At 37.5% G+C, this 13,013-nt stretch overlaps 2 protein-coding genes across 8 annotated transcripts in view; one reads left to right on the plus strand and one right to left on the minus strand.

Annotated features, from left to right (window-relative positions):
* Window positions 1-13,013, plus strand: part of LOC147910662 (uncharacterized) — a 446,179-nt gene that overhangs the window by 188,801 nt on the left and 244,365 nt on the right. The gene's annotated exons all lie outside the window — the stretch shown is intronic.
* Window positions 1-13,013, minus strand: part of LOC105152952 (uncharacterized) — a 36,796-nt gene that overhangs the window by 10,777 nt on the left and 13,006 nt on the right. Inside the window, exon 2 of the mRNA XM_011067558.2 lies at window positions 12,660-12,737. Within this exon, the coding sequence (XP_011065860.2) occupies window positions 12,660-12,737 (78 nt within the window). The remainder of the gene's footprint in view (window positions 1-12,659; window positions 12,738-13,013) is intronic.

Consider the following 13,013-nt stretch of genomic DNA (forward strand, 5'->3'; position numbering starts at 1 on the left):
GACGTGAGTAGAGGAAAGAGCGTTGGCGGTTACGCGTTCCGCGTAAAATAAAAACGTAACTGGATCCGTCTGACTATTTTTAATCGTTCGTCGTTCGTCGTTCGTCGTTCATGGTAGATCCGCGTTCATTACACGTCGCGGAGTAATTGTATATTCTTGCGATTATGTAGGCGCATCAAACATGCACGTAAATCACGATCCGCTTCATTACACGTCGCAGAATCCATCCGATGCTTTCAAGATAAGTTCAATTTGCTTATATCCGCTAATGAAATGCACCTGCAAAGCGTAGCACAACGTAAGGAAATTTAAACACTTGACGATACGACAGTTTGTTTTACCTGGAATACTATATAATCGGGAATAACCATTTTTTACCGGATTGAAACTCGAGAGATCGCCTAGAGGCAATCATTGTTGCCGTTTCTCATTATCGTTGAATTGCACTCCGCATTTATTTAAATTTAAGCACGTTCATTGTACAGTAATACATATAATTAGATAATGAAGACTGCGAAAACAATTATCTATAAATAGAATTTAATGTGTAGAAATACATATATACACAGTTGGGTAATAACTGGTTAAAACATTAAAAGTTAAAAAAAAAGTTATAAAAAGTTAATAATTTTTAACTTAACTTAGTTAATTTTAAATGCATTAATTTTTAACTTAATTTAATTAATTTTAAACTTTAATTTAGTAGCTTTTTTTAAATTAAAAATTTTTCTATATCTCTTAATGCAAATATTTTTTTTTTCTATAAAGTCAAACATTAATCTAGAGAATTAATTTTTATTAATTCTCTAGATTTTGTCAATTCCCGTTTCAATATTTAAATCACACTAATTTTAGGCATTATAAACATTATATTTTAACAATATAAATATGAAATGAACTTGAGATGAAGAATTGTTGTACTGCACCCATTTTCTAAATTTTTGTGTATATTTTTTGTAACAAATTAGCGATGTAATCGTAAGCATGAGCAGACATTTTAGGACTTAAAGAAAGTTAGATAAAGATTAAAGAAAGAGAAATAATGCAAATATATATCCTTCTGTCTCGCAAAATTTTGACAAAAACGTCTTATGATGTAACTTTTATTATATATAAGTAACTTACATGTGAATATAAAATTAAATTTATCTAATAATCTATATTTGTAAGTGTTATTTAAAATAATCTCATTTTAAGAAAAATGGGGACATTCTGATCTTTAAAAATAACTTTTTTTTAAAACTTAAGTTAATTCAATGTTAACTTAACTTTTATTAAGTTAATTCTTTATTCCTTCAACTTTTAACTTAATTTTATTAATTTTATAACCCATTAACTTTAACTTAATTTAATTTAAAAAACACATTAATTTACCCAATCCTGCATATATATGTGTGTATATGAAATTATTTATACAGGCTATACATAAAATTATATTTAGAAAATATTATATTTAGAATATATTAATATATTAAAGACTCTGACAAATAGAAATCAAGTAAAAAATTAATACCATTCCCAAGCCGATATTGGTCATTCGTAATACATGAATAAATAATCAGTATCGGTTTATAACAATATTAACTTTTTATTTGATTTAGATGTGTATGACCTATAGAAATAATATTATAAATTAAATGCATGATATTTATATGAATTTCTGCAGAACGTTACGAAATTCGGAAAGGGCGGTCATTCGACATCACAGATATTTGGCTCGACTCCAGAAATCTGGCGAAACGAGATCGTGGAAATTGCGAATGAAACGAAGACCGACGGAGACGCACTGACGTCACTCGGTAGAACGGACCTTGAGCCTCGTGTGCTCCGCATATTTATTCCAACCGTAGAGCACTCTCATTTTCGTTTCGAGTGATTTCTAATCGAGACGAGTCTTAGCGAGCGTCATCGTTGATAAATGGCCGATGGTTGATTTGATGAGGCACTGATATTTCTGCGAATCAAAATCAACTATGCAAATGCGCATTGATGAGTATCCTGTCTTCGATCGATTGAAAAACATTCGCGCGATCATTGGCACAGGTCTTGACACAGGAATGTTAAGATAAAAAATATCTTAGTCGATTATAGTAATGTCAAAGCTTCTATTTTTTGTGTCATCGCCGATCTAAACATTCGCGTCACTTTTATTTGTATATAATGTATGAATTGTGTGATATGTTTCAATATAAAAAAATTAGTCAAGCGATGGTTTACACTGTTACATTCATAATGTCAAGTTGTACTCAATTTGAGTTATTTTGAATTATTTTTATAGGTCACACCTCTACTATTCATTATTCGCCGTTAATTTAAACAATTGATCTAGCTCGAGAATTAAACAGTTTAAGAATTAAAATTCAAGAAAATGATATTAAATTTGGCTCAAATTTAGGTCGATAGCTAATTCTTATTTTAAGATATTATCTTAATAAGTAATTGAAATGCTAATACAGCTCTGTGATTGACTCATAATATGTTAAGGCTGCAACTTAAAACGGTCTTAAAAATAAGAACTGATTACCAATACTGATCTTAATTAATCATTTACTAAATACATACATACAAACACGTTGATATGGACATTGTTCTAGAACTAGCCACAGAAATAGATTGATTCATATTTCGACATACATGGAAGTTGAAAATAACAAAATGTTATTTAACTCAAAAGAGTTGGGAATTATATAATTAATTGTAGCAATCAAAATTGTAGCAAATTATTATCGGCGTGTTATTTCAACGGGAGTTTCGCAATCGTGGTTATCTTAGAAATCACGTTTCAGACGTATTACACATTCGCGGGGCAGTTTATCACGTGCGACACAGAACGCTTCCACATCCTACGGTATTGCACTGATTGAATTGCAGATAGGCACGCAACGACAGTTCCTAACTACAGAAACAATGGGCGCCGGTTATTGTATGCTGATTTTCTCTCGCGGATTTTGAAAGTCTGTTTCTCCGAAGAGTAAGCACGCGCGCGATAAAATTTAATAAACCGGTACTCTCTCGGCAGGCGGAAAATATTCCGTAGCACTGCGTTCCGTTTCACCGCTGACGCGTATAAACATATTAGCGATAAATTTTGTTTGACATAATAGTTATTAATTACAATATTTGGTGATATCCGTTGCCAAATTTATTCTCCAACTATATATTATATCTGTGCTTTTTTTTTACTATGGAATTTAGTTCCCCTTGTTAATCCTATTCGCAAAAAGAATAAAAATAAAAGAACAAAATTTTAATTTACAGCAATGATAATTAAAGCAAGTTGAAATAAATCGACATTTTGAACATCATAAGATAATATTTCGGAACAATTAAAATGTTTAAAAAGTGTACTTATAGTACGATGTTAATCGTCCAGAGAGAATCGTCGCGACGTTCGCTCTTTCGTTTTATCTTCGCTTTTACGGTAGTCAGTGTTGAGAACGGCAAGATCGTACGTTAGAAATTTTTATGGTACGCCGATATGGTCGCGGGGATTTGTCCTCGGAAGCTATTTGCTTACATTAGAATCCGCTTCAATTCAAAGGAAGAGGAAGCACTCGAATATATATATATATATACTTGGTCTCTTCTTGGGACAGACGAGTACGGATTGATGCACGAGGACGATTCGCGTTTGCCTTTGGGAGAGAAAAAGAACGACGCTGGATGCGTGCACAGCTATACTCGAGATCCGCTTCTCAGGAGAAGAGATAAGACTCCTCTCGGTGAAGAACGCGCGAGGAGAGATACGACTCACGGAGACAGTTGAAAACTCTGCAAAATGGATCACCGCAAACCCGAGAATTATTTCTTCGGACTATTATGCGTCTCTGGCGAACATATTCTACCATGATTTACCTATTCTATCATTCTAATCTAATTCCAGCCTTTCGGATTATCTTGCGAATTGAAGTGCGCTATCACTCATTTAAATGGCGCTCTACTTGAATTTTTTTTCGTATTAATATTTCTGACATGGAAACAATTACGGAGAAAAAGAGAGAGGGTATATGTGTGCGTGTGTGTTAAATTAAAGTTCCTTGTTCTCTTCATTCTAGGCTGTCAAGAGTTGAAGAACCGAAATTTGTGTTATATATGTAGTTTTTTATGCAAACATATTTTGATGACATGATTATTGGGGGGGGGGGAAATAGTAAACCAGGATCTTGATAAATGATGCAGTTCTGATATTCCATTTAAGCGAACGAAAAAATCGGAGAAAGCTACAATAATAACATCGCGCGCGTACACGAAATAATCATGTTTTCAATCCCACTTTAAACTTGATTGTCCATTAATGTACTTTCGTTATTGGAGCTGCAATTCGCGTCTGCTCTAGCATAAAACGCGATCATGTAATTCAGGTATATCTAGGCGACTACGTAGCAATAAATGGAAACGGTAGTCTCCTATCGCTGTCTATCGCGTTAACGCAAAAGTAATAGAATATGTACTGTTAAGTTTCGAGCAAACGATGCTATAATAGTTTCCGTTTGCGATGAACTACAGTGATAGGTGCTTTTAGCGAACGATAGAAAACATGTTTTTATTTACCACCATCCTGAATATCTCTGCATATGCATTAATAATATATAAAGAACGACAAGTGTTAAACAAGCTCAATTAATGACAGCGATAAAAATCAGGGACAAGTCAAAAACAGAGGTGTCCGATTAAATTTACTATATTTCTATGACTCCGTGACAGCCAAGAGACGAGACATCTGGAGAACGTGGAGAACGTGGAGAACGTGACACTTGCGATGGGCTCTCGTTAATCCTCATTGACCCGCGCGGTAACGGTAGCCGGCTGCAACCCTTCGTCTGCATTTCAAAGACAGCTTAGGTAAATTACATATGTATGCATTTAGGACAACACGTACGTGCGACGTCCTGTCGCACGTCGCACTTTGCTGCCGTTTCTTTTGCTCATTGCGGTTAGTCGCAACGGCTAACTCTCTTCTCTTCGACGAATTTGTTAGGATTGCACCAATCGGTCTCCTTTCATTTGCGTAACGCGATCGTTCTGAAAAGATCGACCGCGTTTGTAAACGTGAGGTCGACGTCGCGGTTGGACATCGGTTGCGCAGGACGACGACAACGACGACAACGACGACCACGAAGACGACTTACGAAGCCGCGCGTCCGCTGAATGCTAACTATTGCTTCCCAAGGGCGCGCCGTTTGTGTAGTAACAGAACGATGCGATCACTCGGGCGTGAACTGGGCCACATGCAAGAATGGTTGGTCGTTCGTGCTCGTGGGACTTTGCTATTTAGTTCACGCGATCGTATCAACCCTTTGCGCGATGCCGATACCGTCCTCACGTTGCAGTATTATCGTTCAAATCTTAAACATTTCAATTGCCGCGTGACCATCTCGGCGTCTTTGATATTTTTTTATTTAAAGCTCGCGACACTTGTTGAAAAAAAATTGACTAATAAATAGCAAAAATATATCCTTATGTATATTTTTAGCTGCTGAAAGAGAATATAAGAAATGATTCAAATTCGTTCTTCAGTGTTATTCTTCGCGGGCAAAGATTTAATTTACAATGGATAAGGATGACATTCTGGAAATTGCGAGTTTAGCAATAATTCGAAGCGCCGGTTGTCGGCAAGGCGGCAGCGTAAAACGTTGTCGGATCGACAGATCCTTTCATAGATCGCGATTTATTAGCTCGTAAACTGGGCATAAAACCGACGGTCACCGCGCGGTTTGGCCCACATACGTGTGCAGTTCTTTCCTTCTACTGTACTTGTACTCATACCGATCATAAATCGCCGCTTTATACGATCGGTTGATCACCGTGGTGTGCTGAAGCGCGGTTCGCGGTTTCCTTCCTGAACGACGCCGTGATGTTTCAGAGTTGTGTTGACCAACGCCGCCCAACGAGAAAAATAAGTCGCGGTTTTTCCGCTGGGGTGACTGATCTGTCATTAGGACATAGTCATTTAGGCTTGGCAAATCCACAAACCTAAACTTATAAAAGTAAAATATATTGCGAATATTTATACATTATTCATTTATTTTAGAAGTGACACAACTAAAAAAATTGTCATAGAAAAAAACTTTTAATTTAAGAAAAAAACATGAGAGCAAGATACAATCTAAGAATAATGAAAAAAGTAAGAATAAAGGTAAGATCCATAAACGTATCTGATATGGAGCAAAATAGCGAAAACGAAAATCCTTTTTTTTTTTTATTTATATTAATTAGCAGATATTCGATGATCAAAATGATCACCGGCCAAATCGATTCGATGATTCTTTTACAGTCTCACTTTAGTCATGTAGCGGAAATAATTCACGATATGATATTGATATGCGATCTAGCACATACGATAGATCGGGCGGGTTTCAGCGTTACCAAAATTGAATACAACTTGAACCGGTACAATCTGCCGCGTCTGCAATTATCGAATGCACGACTGCACTCGATAATACTCGAGTGCATAGCGACGACTCATAGACCGGCGCTAAGCTCCTCGAATCTTGCGCTCTTCGCTCGCGGTCTCCCAGTCTCCCAGTATCGCAGTATCGTGGTATCTGTTTCGCAGCGGTACTTAAATGGCCGGCAATTAGAAGACGTAATAGTCGCAGTTAAAAAGCGCTTCCACGAAGTCGGCGACTGATCCGCTTCGCGTGTACGTACACATACGATGTGCGGCGAGGGCTAGGAAGGCAGGCGCGAGAAGGAACTGCAAACTACTCGCGGATTCTTGCCGTGACGCATGTTAACATGCGCCACCTTATGGCCATCTTAATGTCGCTTTACGAGAGAGCTAATTGTACCAGTAGAGATATCGTGAAAAGATTGGGTCCATAATCAGCTTTACGGTGTTCTTAATACGAATGTTAATATTCCTTGAACACATCTTTTCTTATCACGGTGCATATTTTTTCATCCTTCTTCTTCTTTTTTTCTCTTCCGTGTATTGTATAATTCATTTTGTTCTCTTATATCCAATAATAATAATAGTCACACGGGAAAACCGATTTTACTGAAGTATCTCAAAATTTATCAGAATGCAGATCGAAAAATAATTTTGTTGGACTATTAAAATAATTGTGTAGGATACTTAAGCAATACTGAAAAAAATTTTGATATTGTAACAATCGGTTTAAGCGTCCTACATAATTTTTTTTGTTTAGTAAACAAAATTATTTCTATCAAAAAATTTAGATCTGTATAGTTAATTTTTTAAATAGTTAAAACAATCCTTTTCCTTGCTTAATGCATACATAGGTCCATATTCAGAACGCGCTTACGATGTTAACATACTACACTTTACGTTACGCATATTATAGAATTTCAGAGATAAAAGCGCGTTTTCAACTACTACTATATACTTTTTAATTCATCAATTGATCAATCGCATTATGTGCAGATGCAACAACTTTGCTTCGTAAAAGTTGTATTTACGCATAACGCGATTGATCAATCGATGAAGTAAAAAACTCGGTTTTTCTTTACTGACTATTGCGATTTTGTGCGAATCACCGCGATTCACGAGGTGAATTGGTTGCGACAAAAGGAGAACGCTATTCTCGACGGTGACATATGAGATGTGGACCTACCCGATGGCGGTGTCTAAAGGGCGTCACGAGCCGATATATATCGTTGTACGAGAGTGGACTGGTATACTCGGAGCTAGCACGAAAAAGGGAAAATCCAAACTGGTCGCTTAATCTGTCGTTCGTGACAGGACTCCGACAATCTATTGCGGCCGAGAAATCGTCGGTGCTCGAGGAAATCGAACGGCCGAACAATTTTTACCATACTATTCTCAGAGTGTTATCTCCTTCGCTGGACTGCCACTTTCGTTCCGCTCGCCGTCGTCAAAGACTCTGAACGTACTCCTTGATTTTCCTTAAGTGTGTGCTTAATCGCTAGCCATCTGTTCACGTTTTAATCTTTTGGTGACCGTAACGGCAATATCTTTTTTATATCCGTTTAATCTCTCAAGACATTTCATATTATGTCTATTATCTTTACGTGTTATTTTATCTCGTCAAATTGCTTCCCTGATTTAATAGAAATTCAAGTGTATAATCGTTAGATTATCCAAATGAATATTGCGATTCGTTATGATACGCTTGAACATTCGAAGGACAATTTCTATGCACTGCCTACGTGCATTGTCGACTCTTTGAAACGTCTCATCCTTTTCCGCCGTTCGATCGTGTATCGCTCGCCGGAAATCATTGTTACTCGCCTAAGTGTCTTTTCGGATTCTCGTCGTCGCCGGAAACTTGGCGTATACCCGGCTGAGATCGTAAAAAATCGGAGTTTAATGTGATGACTCCTTCGCCTGAAAAGTAGTCCAGACTACTTTTGGTCACAGGAATGACGCTTTTGTGCCTCAACTGTCCTCGATCGGTCGTCGTCGTGCTTTCGACTTTTCGGACGTCGGGTCCTCATTGTCGAACGATGAATAAACGCGTCCCCTGAATCATGCGCCATTTTTTTTCAATCGAAGAGAGGGAGAGGAGCAAGGCGAGAAGCGTTAAAGAATTTTTACGATGTCGGTCGCGCATAATGCGCAGGCCGTTGAGGCCCCGAAAAACAATGGCATTTGCATCATAAATAAACGCGACGCCTGACCTGAATCTCGGTCGCCTTCCGGCGCACGATTCTCTTAACAAGCGAACGAGATTCTGCAAATTAGTGCACCGGGGCTGACTGAACAACGAAGCTGAACGAGAGGAACGAGAGTGGAAGAAGTTAAGCCATTCGCTCGCATCCATATTGCGACGCGTCACAACGAATTTGGTGTCTTTTGGCGATCCTGCCTGCGGCTCTGCTTCACGCTCGGCCTTCAAACGACCTGACTCTCCTTTATTTGAACGCGTTCAGAACGACAAATGTGAAATTTTGTCGATATACTCCGAGAAATCAAGGCGTGAAACAGGGACGCATCGTCCACGCACGAATTATTTACATTATGGCGCAATTAGCCGCGGTATTCTCTTACTTAAAAGAAGCAAAAGCCTTCTATGGCTGACATTTGCATTTATTTTACTTACCACATATTGACTCTAGATTCGTTTCGTTGCCTTCGAATTTATTTTGTTCCTCGACATGAATTGACAAAAGAACATCTTATTTTTATAATTGCAGGAGATATACATTAAAGATACCGATCAATATTGATATCGCTCAATTAATAATCGATTTACTCTTCATATATTTTTGAGGACATTATATGTATTTTTAATTTTTTTATAAGTGCAGAATACGTGCACATTCTTTTCGCGATACTAAAAATACGAAGAAACCGGAAAGATTTAGAGGAAAGGTGTAGAGGTGTAGTGAAATGGACCTGTAATCGTCATCGTTTGCTTTGCCATCGTCGTCGTGCGCGAAGAAAATAGAAGGGAACGGGAAAGATCGCCCTCTTCTCGATGTTACGCAGAGAATTCGAGGCAGTCGTTAGTATGCTAATGAATGTCCCTCGTTTCTTCGTCCGTGACCGCGGTGCGCAACGACCTAACCGTTAAATTATTTCAAATATTTTCAAACGTTTGTTCCGTGAAGAGACTAAAAACTTGGACTTGAAACCTTAAGCTAGAAACTGAAGATTATAGAACTAAGAACCGATTTTTAATTTTCTGGTTAACTTCTAATTTAGACGTAATCTTAATTGATAACGACGTAAAAATTGTGTTTTCCAGCTATGATTAACGTTAAACTGATGGTTTCGTAATGGTAACTTTAAAAGTGATTGACCATGAATGGCCAGAAAAACAGAAATTTGTATTATCATCAGATTAAGTCTAACCACAATTTAATCAGAAAATGAAAAACCAGACTTTAGTGTGCACTTGTGATGCTTGTTGCGTGTTAATGTGCATGCGCATAATTCTCGCCGCTACATTTTCGTACCGTCTTCCTTCTCATCCTTCTTCTGTTCTTTCCATATCAGGACCACGATGACGACGCCGTTATATTTCTCGCGATAGCATCGAAACTCTGTGAGAGCATCCACATGGCGTCCCTTCCGCTGGTATATAGTCATACAACTAAAATGACGTACGCGATATGATGGTGATATTAATTTCTCGAACGGTATTGCATTTCGTACAATCATATCGGGCCATCCACGATCATTAATTAAACATGCGAAACGGAGCATTTAAATTAATTTCACTTACATATGAATGATAATGACTACATCGCAAATCGATGACTAGTGATCGTAAACGTAACGGAAAGAAATGTAAGAGTTGGTTTCATGTCGTTCAAAAATTTATGATTAATTCTGATTAATAAAACCTTTCTTATATGTGATACAAATTGAGGTTAATTTCGATACCGTTATTTAAAAATGCTGCAAAAAACAACCCACGATAGATTTTTGACAAATTGATTTTTGACGATTGAGACACTCAACCGTTTCTTTCAGATCCTGGCATAGCGATATATCCTCCTTCCTAGAGTCTCTCAGTTTATTTTCCTTCAAGAGGAGAGTCTAATTGACCTAAAAGGCGTTATCTGCTACTCCGTCTCCGGGAAACCGAACGCGCGAGCCGGAGTAACCCGTTGTTGCCTTAATGAGGTCCAATTACTATCGGATGGGTCACTTAGTATGCGGTACTGATATTCTACGGTGTATAGCACACATTAGTGGGATGAAAGGACGAGAGCCAAGGGTCAACATCCCTCGAAGACCTAAAGCGCGATCTAACGAGACGCGATCATCGTCGTCGTCGTAGTTTGTCGGTACAATATGCGTGCTTGCGTACTATAGGCGTACGCATTCCGACGCACGTGCACAACCCGGAATCCACCTGTTGAACATTACTCCCTACTGTGTCGACCCTCGTTCGACACGCGGAAGTGAACCGCGATCGAGACAAGATCCCTTCTTTCGTAGCTTTCCGTTTCTGAGCGTATTCCATATTTGTCTCAGAGAAACAGACACGTCGGTTCCTTCAAGACGATTTTTCGAAGAATTTGTTTCGTAACGTCGTCAAATTGTTGCTGCAGAGTGACAGGACAGAATAAAGCGGTAAAGAAAAATTGAATCATCTTTTACTATGCGATTGTTGCGATGCGGTGGAGGTAAACACACAGCGGTGCATTTTCGAGATATGTTATCAACCCATACGTCGTTATTTCCAGAACACTCATCGCGATTCACCGCAACGCAAAACTTTGAATGGGGACGATCCAAGATAATCGATTGGTCGCGCTCGAGTCTCTCGTCCACTTACGGATTCGAACCGGGCAGAAGTTTTTTTTTCAGTTACTTCTCGTGTGCTCGCCTTTTTCACATATCGGACTTTCTCACCTCTTTTCGTTGACCGTGATTACCACGAGGATCCCTACCACAGCAATCTTTTCGTTTTCGCATTCGTCATGGCTTATTTGAGTTGCTTCTTCTTTAAACTAGAGTGCGAAACGCGTGCACGCATCGCATACGTCAACTCATTCCCGGTGTATCGATTTTTACGACTTCACGAAGTCTTCGCAGCAGGTTAATACCGTAGAAACTACTTCCGCCCGCTTTTTGTCGATGATTGTCTTTCCGAAGACGAATCGGTAATAAATCACCGTCTCATTTTATTATATTTCTTCTCAAAATAGTACGTTCGAAATCTATATTTATCTTTTTTTTCTGAATTTTGTGTGTGTAATATTACATTATTTGTTCGTTAATGATAGAAATTATATTACAAAAAAAAAGGGAGGGGAAAATCAATCATAGATTTGATTGAATTTTTTTGTTTCAGATAAACTGAATTCTACGGATAAGTTTGGCGTCAACAGTTCTGTTAGCGCCAGTTATTTGTTAATATTTTTAATTATTTTTAAACAAAATTTTATATAATACTCACTAATATAAAATATTGATAAAAATACTATTAAAAAATGAATAGTTTCACAAAAATTTGTAAAAATAGTCATCTTTTTGACTGTATATCTTTCCTTAATTTGTTTCATATGCAATCTTTATTAATTTATAATCTAAAACATTCAAATTTTGTACAAAACATCATGCACGCGCGATAATAGTTTTTTTTGCTATTGAATTATTATATTGTCATCTTATGTATTTTGTACATTTTTCTCTCTGACTAAGCTTTTATTGTATTTATCTGTTTTTATAAGAACAGATGATCGAAAGAGTATTGTTATCGTAAGATCTAAATAATTAATGTTTCTGAAAGAGAATTCCTATTGTAAAGTCTAAATAACTTATATATTTTTAGAGTCGTTTAGAAAGTAGAAAAGTCTTGTCTGATATTTTCCGGAAACCTACTTATATAAATATACTTTTTCGCATAGATATCTTCTTTATCTTTTAAATCATTTATTTAATCCTTTACTGATTTTCTTTCAACCATGTATTGCGAAGTTCGAGTTATTATTTCGCGTCATGTGAAGATAGAATTATTTACTTATTCCTTAAAAACGTGATGGAAACTGTCACGCTCGACTTCGTAATTAGGCTTGTGTTATTCTTTAAAGTGTAGAATTTGCATCACAAATGTTACATAACGTGCGACTCGACAATGAACGGAGTGTACGACGAGATGTCGTCGTGTGAATTCTTGGTGTCACATTACAAAGTCCGCGTACGCGAAATGTAACCGGGATTTATATCTGGCAATCTCATTATTTAGAAAATTTCATCATTATCTGATTCTTCTTACCTTGCAACCCTCGCATGTGAACGCTCCGAAATGAAACCCCGCTGCGGGTTCGTCGCATACCCTGCACTGTTGGTTCATCTGCAATTATAGAAATTATAGAAGTTATTCGAACGAGATATAGTCAGTTAGATCAGAGTCAGTTACTTCGGCTCATCCTTGGAAGAATAAAGTGCGGTGTTACGAGATGGTGGGGCGGCGAACCGGTTTTCAACGTTCGCTTCGATTTTTATTCCTCCCACGATATCTTACGGATATTCGAACAGGATTTGGAGTACGAGAAAAGTAATTGGAAATATGTTGAAGTTTCGATTAAGGGTATGCTAACAGTGATAATATGGAGAAAATCCTGAGTCA

This window comes from Acromyrmex echinatior, chromosome 2, assembly GCF_024713525.1.
Source record: "Acromyrmex echinatior isolate Ae372 chromosome 2, ASM2471352v2, whole genome shotgun sequence".
Taxonomy (NCBI): domain Eukaryota; kingdom Metazoa; phylum Arthropoda; class Insecta; order Hymenoptera; family Formicidae; genus Acromyrmex; species Acromyrmex echinatior.